Source organism: Panulirus ornatus, chromosome 24, assembly GCF_036320965.1.
Source record: "Panulirus ornatus isolate Po-2019 chromosome 24, ASM3632096v1, whole genome shotgun sequence".
Lineage (NCBI taxonomy): Eukaryota > Metazoa > Arthropoda > Malacostraca > Decapoda > Palinuridae > Panulirus > Panulirus ornatus.
The window spans coordinates 846,699-862,056 of NC_092247.1; the positions used below are offsets into that span (position 1 = coordinate 846,699).

Here is a 15,358-nt window from a genome sequence, read left to right on the forward strand (position 1 = left end):
AAAACAGAGGCCCGCTATCCTAGTATCACATACGGTGTTTGCAAAATCTCTGACTGTTCTCCGTAAGTATTGCGGTCCTTCGGTTCCTTTAGGGAGCTCTGAGATAGGCACGCTGCCTTGCTCTTTATCTCTTCCCTCTGAGATCTGTCTCGTCTACCATGAGGCAAAGAGCTTATTAGATATTAAAGAACCATCACCAAACACACAATATCACATGTGGCAGATACGAGCAATGTCTTAGGGAATAAAGTAGTCCCTTACAGTGACACCACCGCTGCTTCGAGAGCTTGCAGCTCCTCAAACACATCGAGGTGTTGAGTGTAGCTTTATGATGACTTTGCTGTACTAACTCCCCCTCTCATGACATGTTGTTGTCCAGGACACCCAAAAGCGGTCATTGACAATTCCTCCTTCAATTTCTCTTATATCTATTTCTAGAATCAATCTCGATTTTGCCTCCTTTGAAGATTTTCCGGTTCGACTCTGTCAATATTCCTGGCGTTTTCTAAGCTCTGATCTTTCTCGGAAACCCCATGTCAATGAGATGTTGAAGTCTGATTAAAGTGGCTTTACACCTTTTCAACTCCCCGTTTGCTTCCATCATGTAACACCTCTCTGTTCTCCGCAGATATTACTCCCATTATTGGAGTTGCATTGCTCGTTCTCTCGAGATTTGGTTGCCTGTGTTTATTTCCTCCTTTTCCAAGGCCATGGGGCACGTGAGAAGCCACTACATGCCATAGATATTCCTCGAATATTATCTATTCTAGGGTTAGCCACTTTGGTTATCGCTTATTTCTTCCCTTGTCTAAACCTTGAGCATTTCGCCTTTTCGTAGCCTCATTCAGCACATTCTACACTCTATTTCTCCCTTGAGAAGCAAACCTGTCATCACTGGAAGCACAGGTTATATCAAAGCATTTCAACGCGACCGATCATGTTGTGGGCAGCACTGTTCTTTACTTATCAACAGAAGTTAAACTTAGGCATCACTGAAGCACGGGTTTAGATATCTAGAAGAAGTTTACTTCTTATGTCCAATACAAAACGTCACTCGAGACATCGAATAAAGCACGATTCCCTTTTGTTCGAGAGCTCTATCACACGGATGATGAAGCCAAGAGTAAGGAAGAACTGGAGGAAGAGGAGTAGGAAAACAGAGGGCAGGTTTTGGGTAGAAAGAAGATCGTTATCGATGTAAAGGAGAGAGAGAGAGAGAGAGAGAGAGAGAGAGAGAGAGAGAGAGAGAGAGAGAGAGAGAGAGAGAGAGAGAGAGAGAGAGAGAGAGAGAGAGAGAGAGAGAGAGAGAGAGAGAGAGAGAGAGAGAGAGAGAGAGTGCGTTCCTCTGGGTGCAGGATTTTCCCAGAGCCAGCCGGCAAGGTGGCCCTGCAGACGGGTCCACATATTAACCACTATCCGGGACGTCCCCAGCCAGGCCAACGTTTTCTCTCCGCCTCTGTGGGTGGAGACTCGTACCTGCTTCACTGCTGGAAGGCTGAGGGCTTCCTGCATAGTAACATAACTACAGTGTGGTTGACCTGGGCAGCGGATGTGTAACACATGTCCCGAAGAGAGATACAAGAGTGTCTTTGACTCTGGTCTGTCCGTCTAACTATGCATAATCTACATCATCTTTGCTGCCAGATCATGCACAAGACACGCTAAGCGCCCCTCATGCATGTCAATATCAACGAAAAAGAAATTGTTAACTTATGTACATTGTTGTAACAAGAGTCGTGTAGTCTTGGTGTGCTCACTATACTGGTGACCTGATACACTGATGACCTGGTATACGGGTGACCTGGTATATTGATGAGCTGGTATACTCACCTGATATACTAATGACCTGATATACTGATGGCCTAATATACAGATATCCTGGTGTACTGGTGATCTGGTATACTGATGACCTGGTATACTGATGACGATATACTGTTAATTTGATATACTTGTGAGCTGGTGTCTGGATGTCTGACGTCGCTTGTCATTTCATCCATGAGCTGTGACAGCTGGGGTATGGATGCGGGTGGATGCGGCCTTTCTTCGTCTGTCCCTGGCGCTACCTCGTTAACGCGGAAAACGGCGAGCAAGTATGGGGGGTGAAAAGTGGTAATGATAACAATCTATGTCTGCTTATTGCCTCTCCCGTCACAATAGATATCGGGAACGATTAAAAAGGGCTTCATTTTCACACATCCAGTTTCTTGCTGTTGTGTATATACGTCCACCGATTGCTCCCTCTCTCATCCAAGTCCCAGAAACTCTTCCATGGTTTCCATATTGTCAACCTTCATATGCCTTGGTTCAGCCAGTTGATAGGGAGTCTCCCTCCTCGTACCAAATCCCTCCAGTTCATTCCAACTCATGGGAGCCTCCCACCATCCTGAATGTCTGGGCCCTGGATTCTCATAGCATCCTTCACTCCCATCTTTCCTTCTCCCTGTATGTCTCCCGTTCCGCCTAGCCCCTTCAACCTGAGACGCATAGATCCTCTTAGTTAAGCTCTCTTTCCTCATTCTCCCCATACGTTGAAACCATCTCAAACCCTGGTTATCCCCCTCAGTCAGATTGCGCTGACTGCCACGCTTCTCTTACATGATTATCTCGCCTTACGCAACACACAGTCCGCAAGCCTTTGATTCGCCACACCTCCATCTTTCTTTTGCGTCCGAGATCCAAGACTCACATCCATACAACACCATCGCGATGGCTGTCCTATTTTGTAACATTTCTATATTTACGCTGAAAGACAGTGACCTCTCCTTCCACACGCTCTTCCCTACATCCACGACCTTAATTTCCTCCTCCACCTTATGACTCACATCAGTACTCATGTTCTATCAGTTATCACATCCACTCCCAGGTACCTCAACCACTCCACTTCCTCCACGCTCCGTCCATTCAAGCTTACACTCAAACCACCAAGTCTCGTTCTCGCACTGTACATCATTCCGTAATTTTGTTCACATTTATCTTCAGTGTTGTGTACACTTTCCAAAATTCTGTCACCAGCTTCTTGAGCTTATTTCTGGAGGCTGGCATCAGAGCGGTTCATCTGCAAACTTCAAGGTCTTCCTCATTTACACACAGAGATCACATTTAACAATACTTGAGAGACAGATACATTTGATTATTTCTCACTGAGTTGCTTCCTGATGCGTAATATGCATTAAGTGACCTTGAGAATTTCTCTCTGAGTATTTCTTATCTAACATCTCTCTCATAGTTTACATGCTACGATATCTCTCACAAGACAACCTTTCTTACCTTACCTTACTTACCTATCTAACATCTCTCTCATAGTTTACATGCTACGATATCTCTCACAAGACAACCTTTCTTACCTTACCTTACTTACCTGATAATGTCCCATGACGAAGTCCTCCAGCAGAAAACATATCAGAATACTTTATCAAAGAGCCTTTTCTCAGTTGGTAGATCTGCATACCTCTCAGTCGTCAGTTCTCACTGAGCTTTACCTACGGGATATTGATTATCCGGGGGAAGGGGCGGGGGTCTGGTTATCCTAGCCCCAGAGCTGTCGAACCAGGACACCAGTGGGAACAGAGAGCATCGACATACTGATACATTCATCGTATTCTCGTAACACATCCTGAACGGTGTATATAGCATACGGGGGTAGGAGGATAAGAGGTGTGTGTGTGTGTGTGTGTGTGTGTGTGTGTGTGTGTGTGTGTGTGTGTGAGGTCCCGGGAATATTAGTAATGGGAGCATCTTCTTTTGAAATACTTCTTCTGAAATACCGCTGGCCGTGAATAATGTCTTACAGTGAATACTATCTGGCAGTGAATAACTAGTCCTAGATGTCCGGTTTCTACAGTGATGGTCTCTTTGCCTAATGTGATCGCTGCAACACTGGTCACACACAACACGACCTGCCACACCTGCAACTACCCAGGCCTACCAGACATGTCTGTGACGAGATGTGTTTGGCTCTCATAAACAGTCGACGAATTACTGTGTTACCATACTGATGAGAGGAGATTAAAGTACGGATCATACTGACGCTCATGTTCCCGGCAACTTCCAGCGAGAGATAAGTACTAAGAGGAAAATATATGGAGAGAGAGAGAGAGAGAGAGGGTAGTAATGTGAACTGCAGTACTTCCCCAAAATTTCACCAGGACTTGATCCCAAGGGGGCTTCCTATTACCGTCATCTGCGTGGTACCCATACCTACCAGGCGGGTTCAGTTGCCATACACCTTCCTCCATATAGACGTATATCTTTACACTTTTTCGTATTTTGCGTGAAAATGTCTTGATGACACATTGATCAGACTCCAGTATACTCATGGCAAATAAAAGTATCCTTTAAGTACTAATATTTCAAGAAATAAACAAGAAATATTTAGAGAAAGTGGTATCTAGGTTGACGTCAAGTTACCACTACAGCTTGCCATTGGTCCGTATGGTGTATGGGCGTGGATGGCCCTAAGACACACACACATATATATAGGGCCACAGGACGCTACCCACTCTACAATACCTCTGCTCCATCAGACGGAGGACCAAACAGAGAACCAAGGTGAGGTATATTCATGTGTATTTACATTTTCTCTTTGATCTTGTCCGTGTTAGCGACAGCAGACAAGGAACGGCAAGGTCCTTGCTTCGTCTCTTCGATGTATATCAACTGACTTATATTTCTCTCTTCTGTCTCCCCTGATGATTTGATTATTACACGAAAGTGCACTTGGGAACTTTTCGTGTTTCATTTTCCCCGTTTTCCCCGTGGACTCATAGGAATATATATATATATATATATATATATATATATATATATATATATATATATATATATATATATATATATATATATATATATATATATATATATATATATATATATATAATCAGGATATACTATTGCCAATTATAATGAAGCACTGACCCATTGTTTCTGGGATGAGTATGTGATTTCTTGATGGGAAGCCGCGCAGTGTCATTCTCTTTCCCTTGTGCTTGTGTGATGGAAGCTATGTACTTGATATCTCCCAGAATCCCTTTACCCCGACATACGAGATCTTAGGTGTCTGTGTTCGATGGTATGCAGTTATCCCTCTAGTAATGGTCCTTGTTGTGTTCCAGATGCTGAAGCTTGTGTCGCTGTGTGTGGTGTTGGGCCTGGCGCTGGGTCAAGATGACGGCAACACTCGACTCTTTGGACATGGGTTTAACGGCGGTCTTGGTCTCCACGTAGGTGGACATACTGGCCCCCACAACCCAAGCTCCGGATGCCGCTACTGGTGCAAGCAGCCTCACGGCGAATACGGGTGCTGCGACAATGGTCCTCCTCCCCCTATACCCGACGGAGGGAAGCCCGGCAGCTGCCCAATAGTGCGCCTCGAGTGCCCCCCGACGAGGTTATTTGACGGCCCCCAGACGTGCTTCAACGACTACACCTGCGCCGGGTCCGACAAGTGCTGCTATGACACTTGCCTCGGCGAGCGCGTCTGTAAACCAGTAGAGTTTCCCTTCGGTGGCCGCTGATCACCCTATCATCAGACTGTACTCATTTGTTAGAATAAAAGATATAAACTAACACGTATATTAGAGTAAAAATATCATGAATGTATAAATAAACCACAAGCTTCAGTACAAATGGCTGTGCATTAAACACACACACACACACACACACACACACACACACACACACACACACGACTCCTAGAGCACATCCCCAGTGCTGTGGAGTGTGAGAACACCGGCCTGGTCCTCACCATGTCACCCTTGTCACCTCACCTCCTCCCGCCCGACGCCCGTCATTAGAGTCACCCTGCGCTTGTAGAGACAGATACAAGAACAGTCCTATAACTTCTGTTGTAAATGCTATGAACAAGCGCTCAGCTAAACAAGCAATATAGCTTAGTTTAGCTGAGTGATTTGTACGCCAACTGCTGTATTACTGTAACTCAGCTAGGTTGAAACTAGTCATCACTTGATGTTCACCAATGTGTATCAACCTCAGTATGACTGCAGGTAAACCCATGTGTAACCTTTTATCACGTAATGTTCAACTGATCACTAAATGAATAATGTATAAACCATGGAATTTCCTTTCTACAACCTCACATAACCTATGTAGATGTTCGTCACTCACGTGCATATCCAAAACGTAGAAGTACCTAGTCCCTTCCCTGATCATAAAGTCTTTAGTGATTAATTAACTAGTCACTAGTATGACCCGAGCCCCTGGCTCAGCATTATGTCAGTTGAATGGCTGCCTAAGTGTCAATAATTCATTCTTTAAGTATTGATTTCTTCATTACACACACACACACACACACACACACACACACACACACACACACACACACACACACAAATCACACCAACTTTCGAGTCTGTCAAAGTTCCTTTCAGGTTGAAGCAATCTTCGTTACTTTTCCCTTCCTTCATGACCTCTGCATCATCTGCATATATATTCAGGCGGAGTCTATACTTCTGTTAAGTTACTGACGTGGATGAAGAGGAGTAAAGTTCCCAGAACAGGATTATGCTCGAGAAGGCTCCTTCAGACACACATCCTGTGTTCCCTGCCACTAAGATAATCTTCCGTCCATCAGAGGAATCTCTATCTTATTCCTGCCTGCCCGGTGATCCGACTTCTTGAACAGCTTCTCGTGTGGCACAGTGTCCAATGCTCTCTGGCAGGGCAGACGCAAACAGTTCTCCCTTGTAGGCATCCAAGAGACACTTTACAAATAACCTCCCTTTTTAAAAACCGTCTTGTCTCTGACTTGAGTAAAATATACATTATAGAAAATCCTAAGTTTCCTTTTTGATGATCTTTCCCACACTCTCACTGCTCACTCTCTTCAAGAAGACTGGTCTGTGGTTCTCTTCCATAGCCAGAAACGTACGACATTTGTCGATGCTCTACTCCCAAGACATTTTACGTTTCTTCAATGACGTCTTAAACGGTATCTGCACACATGTTCAACACATACGGTGAAATTTCATGAAGATTATGATCCGTGAATGGCTCAAGACCATTCCTCATTCCTGTAATGTCTCTCCTAGATATCTCTTTGCATGCTAAAATCTTCACCCCCCGCCATGTTACATGGGGCTATAGTGTCTTCCACCGCAGAAATACAATCCCTCAAAACCCTTCCCTCTGATTCCCGTAGCCTAATCAGTTAATCTTCTACTGACAGTTTACTGCTGGTGAATCTAAGAACACACTCACACACACATGCACGTAATGCTCTCTTATACCTTACAAACGGCGGCTGCCTGTTAGAATTGCCCATAGGTTCGTCAGAGTATACCTTTAAACTGTGTTACATTTTGACATATGTTTGTGAACTCTGTGTGTGTGTGTGTGTGTGTGACCTAACAGTATAAGTGGGAAGGGATTCTAACATCCGGAGAATCCAATTTCTTAACTTCTACTCTACGTAACACCTTTAAAATATTGATCTGGTCCTTCATGTAGCGCGATGCGTTCGTCTAATACTCTGTGAGTGTAGAGGCCCACAGTGGTAGTAGCTGACGGTGGGGTAGATGGTGCCAAAGCTCCTTCATCGTGACAAGTCGCATGAGATCAATATGACCTGGAGAGACTAGGGAGACTCGGTGATGTAAAGGGAGCGGGGAGATCTTACATGGCCTGCACCTCATCTTCCCTAGTAGTCCAAGTTGTGCAGTACATAACGAAGACCATTTGGGAAGATCGCAAAGTTGTGCAGAGGTTCTTGACTTCAGTTACAGGACCTTCCAACTGTAACGCGATGACGAAGAATGTATGGGAGATTTGATGATGATATTAATGTGATCTTTTGAGCTTTGTCGTCCAAAGCGACCCAGGGAAACCTCGTGTGTGTTTGTGATCGAGTCACTAACATACAGTGAAGTTCAAGACAAACTTTCCGCTAAACCGAAGATAATCAAAACAATAGATTTCTAGCTAGACTATACTGACTCGTGGTATGACGTTATGCGTCTGTCATTAACGAAAAAAAAAAAAGATAGACTTTCTCATACTGACCACACACTGCTTAGGAACGTCTAGAACACTGGGATGATAGATAATGCACATACGAGGATATGCAGTCATCGTGCTATAGGAAATCATTTGCTATAAAGTTCCATACGTAACACACAAAATGCAACACTGTTACTCGTCCATGGAGTTTGACTTCCTCAATATGACGCGTCCGATATCATTAACGAGGCCCTAAGGAGTAGGGTGAACAGAATATGTCAATAGATTATGGAACATTAGATTCCAAATGAATCAAGAAAGATATCGTAAGAAAAATACTGGTTAGCTTAGTAATAGCTCACGTGTCTGTTTCACCTACTCTAACTTTATCATATTGTTGTATCCACTGATTGAGGCAGAAAGAGAACAGTACATAGGAACGATGACATATACAACATCAAAAGAAAGCTTTGCTCATAACCTGGAAGGATCTTATCAATATTACGATACGTTTGATGGAGTTATACATCATCAACAATTAGTCTGCGTGATAGTGAGTAGGGTATTTTTAAAACATGTTGCACTCTCTCTTAATCCACATTAAATTCATACTTTTGCTTCATCGTTAAACATGATCAAGTATGATTAGATATCTCCAGGCAAGTCATTTGCATAAATCTCAAAATGTTACACTTCAAACCACAATCTCTGTTGCCCTCACCCAGCATGAACAGGTCTCCATAACAGTCAAAGTTTTAGTCTCTATCATTTTGGGATTTTTCAGTTGTAGATATTCTCCTATGAAACCCTGGATATATATCGTCTTTACCAGGTTTCTACGAGAACGTTACTAAAAACATGTTAGTTCAGAAATACACAGTCCACCTATCCGTCCCTCATCTATGAGAAGTCTTAGGTTCTCTTCTGTGAATTCGGTGGAAGCCATTACACATGATTTCTTCCTTAAACCAAGTTATTTCTCTTTGAAGTAGTTCATGCCAGACAAAATATCTCTTTTGTCTTTTTTTATTCCTGAGTATTTTCTCAAGTATTCTGCAGACCGAACTGCTTATTTCTACAGCGAAGGACTTCACTTAATGGAACCATTGGAATATTAATCACACACACACACACACACACACCAGGATCAACATCACTTGGAACCAGCCAGGTCTCCCTGACGTACATATAGCAGGAGAGAGAGAGAGAGAGAGAGAGAGAGAGAGAGAGAGAGAGAGAGAGAGAGAGAGAGAGAGAGAGAGAGAGAGAGAGAGAGAGAGAGAGAGAGAGAGAGAGAGAGAGAGAGAGAGAGAGAGAGAGAGAGAGAGAGAGAGAGAGAGAGATTAAATGTTCATTACCAATTGCAAAACAAGAGTTTCCGGAAGGCTTGCCATCTATCCTTAAAGTCCCCAGGAACTTCCCGCTAACGTCAGCGATATTGTGATTCAAAAGGAGTTCTCAAAGTTACCGGATGGGTTCAGTTGCCATACCCTCTCCTTCCTATGGACGTATATATCAACACAAAGCTTCGTGTCTTGCTCAGATATCCCTTTCTTTTTAAAATATACTCAGGTCCATGAACATATTTGCATACTTAGATCATCTAAGAATGTATGGTGAGAACGTAGTTAAAATTGGTGGTTGACTTGCACAAGTCTACTATTGGCAGTTATGTTGTATGGTGGGTAGAGGAGCCTGAGCCACGTACATAAGGACCTCCACACGACACAGACGCCACAGGACTTCAAGAACCTCAGACGGAGACACTCACAGAGAACCAAGGTAAGGCTCGCTACTCCAGTCATCTTATATCTTCTTGAAATCTTCCATAAAGGAAGAAAGTCTTGACGTAGTTCACTCACTCGCTGGCTGGAGATCCTTTTGTATTCCCGAAAGTAACACATCGAAAATATTCATTTTCACAGGACATTATGCTATAATGGTGGGGCTTCAAGCTCTTTGGACCTTATTTCTCAAGCTTTCTTTACTATCAAATAATCTTTTTTTTCTTCTATGTTGTTTGCCTTTTGATGGTTTCTACGTCACTGGTTCTTGGCTTGGTATGTTCCATTCACTTACTACTTTATTTCTACAAATTAATTTCTCCACATCTTTCGGACTGGTTTCGTAGCTCCTGCAGTTGCTCTCTTCCTTCCTATTCCATAGCTCCTCAGCAGCAACAACAACGAATCTCGAAACTTGAGCATTGGAGCGATGTTTTCCTTTGTCCTTCTGCCTTCGAAAGTGGACAAGCCTATGCCTGTCACCCTATCCTGTAGATGAGCTTTCTTACATCAGATAATCTTAACTTTCTGTCTTTTTGACTTTTGCAGACAAATTAATCTCGCTACTCCACTGGTGCTTGAGACTAAAGATGCATGCTCTAACTAGGGCCCTTTAGAAATCCTTCCTTCCACGTACTTACATCATTCTATTCTAATACATTCTGATTCTAATTTCTAATATCTGGCAACGGAAGATGCAGAAAACTTGCAGCCTCGAAGTTCTATGCCTTTATTCCCTGACAACAGTGGTAAAGTTGATCAAAAAACTAGGAGTAATGGATCAGCAGTATTTAGAATTAAGAAATTCACAAATGTAATATAATGTATTCTGGAATATCCAGTAGAAAGCAAGACTATTTCTTACTCAGTAATTTTTCTTAGACGTATATTTCTAGTGTCAACGGAAGGTCATATAAGTCTAAGTACATCAGCAGTTCATTTTCCCATGATCTGCTAAGTTAGGAGGCTCATTATCATGACCATCCACTACTCTTTCCGCAACATCTCTAGCTACAATGTAAACTGTCATGAAGCATGGAGATAACCTGATGGTTTTTTATAAACAGATAGAAAACAGAAAGACTCAGTATAAATCTAGCAGAAACCATTTGTCTTTCTTTTTCTTTCAAACTATTCGCCATTTCCCGCGTTAGCAAGGTAGCGTTAAGAACAGAGGACTGGGCCTCTGAGGGAATATCCTCACCTGGCCTCCTTCTCTGTTCCTTCTTTTGGATAATTAAAAAAAAACGAGAGGGGAGGATTTCCAGCCCCACGCTCCCTCCCCTTTTAGTCGCCTTCTACGACACGCAGGGAATACGTGGGAAGTATTCTTTCTCCCCTGTCCCCAGGGATAAAACCATTTGTATGATGTCTAAACTCACAGATGATTTGTAAGTGTATAACTACAATTAGATTCTCCGAAAAATTGAAGTTTTAGATTGATAATAAAAAACAAGGAACAGAGAATTGGGTCAGGTAAAGGCCCAGTCCTCTGTTCTTAACGCTACCTCGCTGATGCGGGAAATGGCGAATAGTTTGAAAGAAAAATCTCGAATTATCATCATAATATTCTTGTTATCCAAGTGATATTATGATAAAGAGCTTCAAGTTTATGTGAGCTTCTATGAAGTACGCTTCTCGGAAGCACTTGGACGAAAGCGTACATCAATTCAGCAGTGCCATGTATGCAAATCATCAAACCTCTCAATCTATCTTACGTTAAGTTAAAACGGCTGTTTCTAGATTCATTCCTTAAGTTCTTGAAAACAATGCTCACTGTTATTTAGAAATCTTTTTCTTTGTGTGACCAACAGTAAATGTTCTTGTCAAACGTATTTACACAAGACCAGGTAGTAAGAGGGACGCTGAGCCCCATTGTTTCTGGGTTTAATATCTGCCTTTTCCAAGAGGAACCTCCCGGTGTCCTCTCTCACCTGCACCGTTGTAGTCGATGTTGTTTCTTGCTTCATACTTCCCAAGACTCTCGTCTCCCTACCATCATATGTCTGATAACTTTCACTGTGTTGGATAATAAGCACATGTTCCTCTATTAATGGTCCGTGTTGTGTTGCAGATGATGAAGCTTGTGTTGATGTGTGTGGTGTTGGGCCTGGCGCTGGGTCAACAGGACGGAAACACTCGATTTCTCGGTCAGGCGTTGAGTATTGCTGGGGGCTTACTCGACGACTTACATGATGGTGTGCATGGGGGCGTACCCGTTGGCGTGCCTGGCCAGGGCTCCAACTGCCGCTACTGGTGCAGGACGCCCCAGGGCCAGGCCTACTGCTGTGAAAACGCCTCCAAGCCCCCTGGTCCCGTGGGAAAGAAGCCCGGCGCGTGCCCAGTTGTGCGCCTCGAGTGTCCGCCAACTAGGAACTTTGGCGGCCCACAGACGTGCTCCAACGACTACTCCTGCGCCGGGTCTGACAAGTGCTGCTATGACACCTGCCTTGGCGAGCACGTCTGTAAACCACCAGAGTATCACTTCTGAGTCCGCTACCCACTCTGTCATCAAACTGTACTTATCCTCTAGAATAAAGATATTCGACTAACATTTTATGTTTGATTGCGTACACCAAAACTGTATCAAGCTCCAAAACTAGATGTGACTAACACACACATAACCCCGTCACCAAGACCTCCTATCCCTAGACGTCCCCACCCCCATGGGCAGCAGTTCGTCACCACAATCGTTTTGTGCCAATTAGAGCTCGCTCACACAGATATAAGAGCAGTTCTGTGCCTACCATTGTGAACGTCATAAGCAACCCATGAACAAACTGCACGGCTAAGCAAGTAAACAGCGCAGTTTTCTCTTAGTTAGCCTATGTGTTATGTCAGACTCTGCATTCGTGACGTAATGTTCATCGAAGTGCATAATGCATAAACCAAAGTAAACATTTCCTCTACATCTGCTATTCTGACTATGTGCATGTACCACACTCAAGTGCTTATCCAAAGTCTGGAAACATCCAGCCCCACCTCACTCTTAAACTCAAGTGATTAGTTAACTAATTATAATCACGTCCTCTTAGTTTTGTGATATCTGTAATGCCTCAACTATGCATTTTCAGTCGAATGGTTGCTGAAGTTCAATAACTGTGTGTGTGTGTGTGTGTGTGTGTGTGTGTGTTTGCATGCATGGGAGAAAAGACATAGAACACATATACGAGGTTAAGATGAGGCAACACGAATGCAAAGCTCTCTTCCAGCAAAACACCATAGTAATCACAAATGACATTTACACTACATGTATTAGGATGATGTTAAGGTATTGGATGACATGAAAAGCTCGGAGGATTGCATGACCTCACATGGAGACTAAGAAAACATTAAAGCTACTCTGATAAGCGTTTGACAACATTCAACCCAAGTAAATGTTAAGTGATATGGATAAGACACACTGAAAGAAGGCCACAATATGAATATCATCTAGCAGAAACGGGCTGCTTGGTAGCTGACAACGTCTGCAACTTTGGGAGAATAGATAAGGAGACGAACTGTGTGCTAACAAATGTTACAACAGAGTTCCAGTATCCTATATAAAGCATAGACTAGAATACACTTCTCAAGTACGGAGAACTAAGAGACAAGATCCAGAGGAAGGTAAAAGAGACGGATCTGGTATTAAGAGAGCTAAGTTACAGGGAAAAGGTTCGGGGCCTTAGATTTGCCCACAATGTTTGAGGGGGAGAGTGAGGGATGAACTGATCACAGCCTTTAACTTTTTAGATCACCTTGATGATGATGAACTCGATGAAGAGTTCTTCGAAAGAAGCAAGGATAGGACGAAGAGAAGAATTAACATGTAATTAAAAAGGAAACTTGCCAACAAGGATAAAAAGAAATAATATAAAGGAATAATAGAAGTTGCTGCATGAAAGAACCGAATGATGAGACAGTATTTGCGGATAGAACATAGAAGTTTAAAGAAAAAATATACCTTGCAAACGCGGGAAATGGCGAATAGTTTGAAAGAAAAAGAAAGATATATATATATATATATATATATATATATATATATATATATATATATATATATATATATATATATATATATATATATATATATATATGTATACAGATTTATATATATATCTTTCTTTTTCTTTTATACTATTCGCCATTTCCCACGTTAGCGAGGTAGCATTAAGAACAGAGGACTGGGCCTCTGAGGGAATACCCTCACCCGGCCCAATTCTCCGTTCCTTCCCTTGGAAAAAAAAAAAAAAAAAAAAAAAAAAAAAAAACGAGAGGGGAGGATTTCCAGCCCCCCGCTCCCTCCCCTTTTAGTCGCCTTTTACGACACGCAGGGAATACGTGGGAAGTATTCTTTCTCCCCTATCCTCAGGGATAATACATATATATATATATATATATATATATATATATATATATATATATATATATATATATATATATATATATATATGTATATATATATATATATATATATATATATATATATATATATATATATATATATATATATATATATATATATATATATATATATATATATATATATATATATATATATATATATATATATATATATATATATATATATATATATATATATATATATATATATATATATATATATATATATATATATATATATATATATTCATATATATATATATATATATATATATATATATATATATATATATATATATATATATATATATATATATATATATATATATATATATATATATATATATATATATATATATATATATATATATATATATATATATATATATATATATATATATATATATATATATATATGTACATGTATGGATGTAACCAAGATGAGAAAAAAGGAGAGATAGGTAGTATGTTTGAGGAAAGGAACCTGGATGTTTTGGCTCTGAGTGAAACGAAGCTCAAGGGTAAAAGAGAAGTGGTTTGGGAATGTCTTGGGAGTAAAGTCAGGGGTTAGTGAGAGGACAAGAGCAAGGGAAGGAGTAGCACTACTCCTGAAACAGGAGTGGTGGGAGTATGGGATAGAGTGTAAGAAAGTAAACTCTAGATTGATATGGGTAAAACTGAAAGTTGATGGAGAGAGATGGGTGATTATTGGTGCATATGCACCTGGGCATGAGAAGAAAGATCATAAGAGGCAAGTGTTTTGGGAGCTGCTGAATGAGTGTGTTAGTGGTTTTGATGCACGAGACCGGGTTATAGTGATGGGTGATTTGAATGCAAAGGTGAGTAATGTGGCAGTTGAGGGAATAATTGGTATACATGGGGTGTTCAGTGTTGTAAATGGAAACGGTGAAGAGCTTGTAGATTTATGTGCTGAAATAGGACTGGTGATTGGGAATACATGGTTTAAAAAGAGAGATATACATAAGTATACATATGTAAGTAGGAGAGATGGCCAGAGAGCGTTATTGGATTACGTGTTAATTGATAGGCGTGCGAAAGAGAGACTTTTGGATGTTAATGTACTGAGAGGTCCAATTGGAGGGATGTCTGATCATTATCTTGTGGAGGTGAAGGTGAGGATTTGTAGAGGTTTTCAGAAAAGAAGAGAGAATGTTGGGGTGAAGAGAGTGGTGAGAGTAAGTGAGCCTGGGAAGGGGAATTGTGTGAGGAAGTACCAG

At 41.6% G+C, this 15,358-nt stretch overlaps 1 protein-coding gene across 1 annotated transcript; it reads left to right on the forward strand.

Annotated features, from left to right (window-relative positions):
- The first annotated feature begins 4,433 nt into the window (after window positions 1–4,433).
- LOC139757001 (uncharacterized) lies at window positions 4,434–6,068 on the forward strand. Its single transcript, XM_071676950.1, has 2 exons — window positions 4,434–4,548; window positions 5,112–6,068. Exon 2 carries the CDS (start codon window positions 5,112–5,114, stop codon window positions 5,511–5,513), a length of 402 nt encoding a protein of 133 aa, XP_071533051.1. The 5' UTR covers window positions 4,434–4,548; the 3' UTR covers window positions 5,514–6,068.
- The last annotated feature ends 9,290 nt before the right edge of the window (window positions 6,069–15,358 follow it).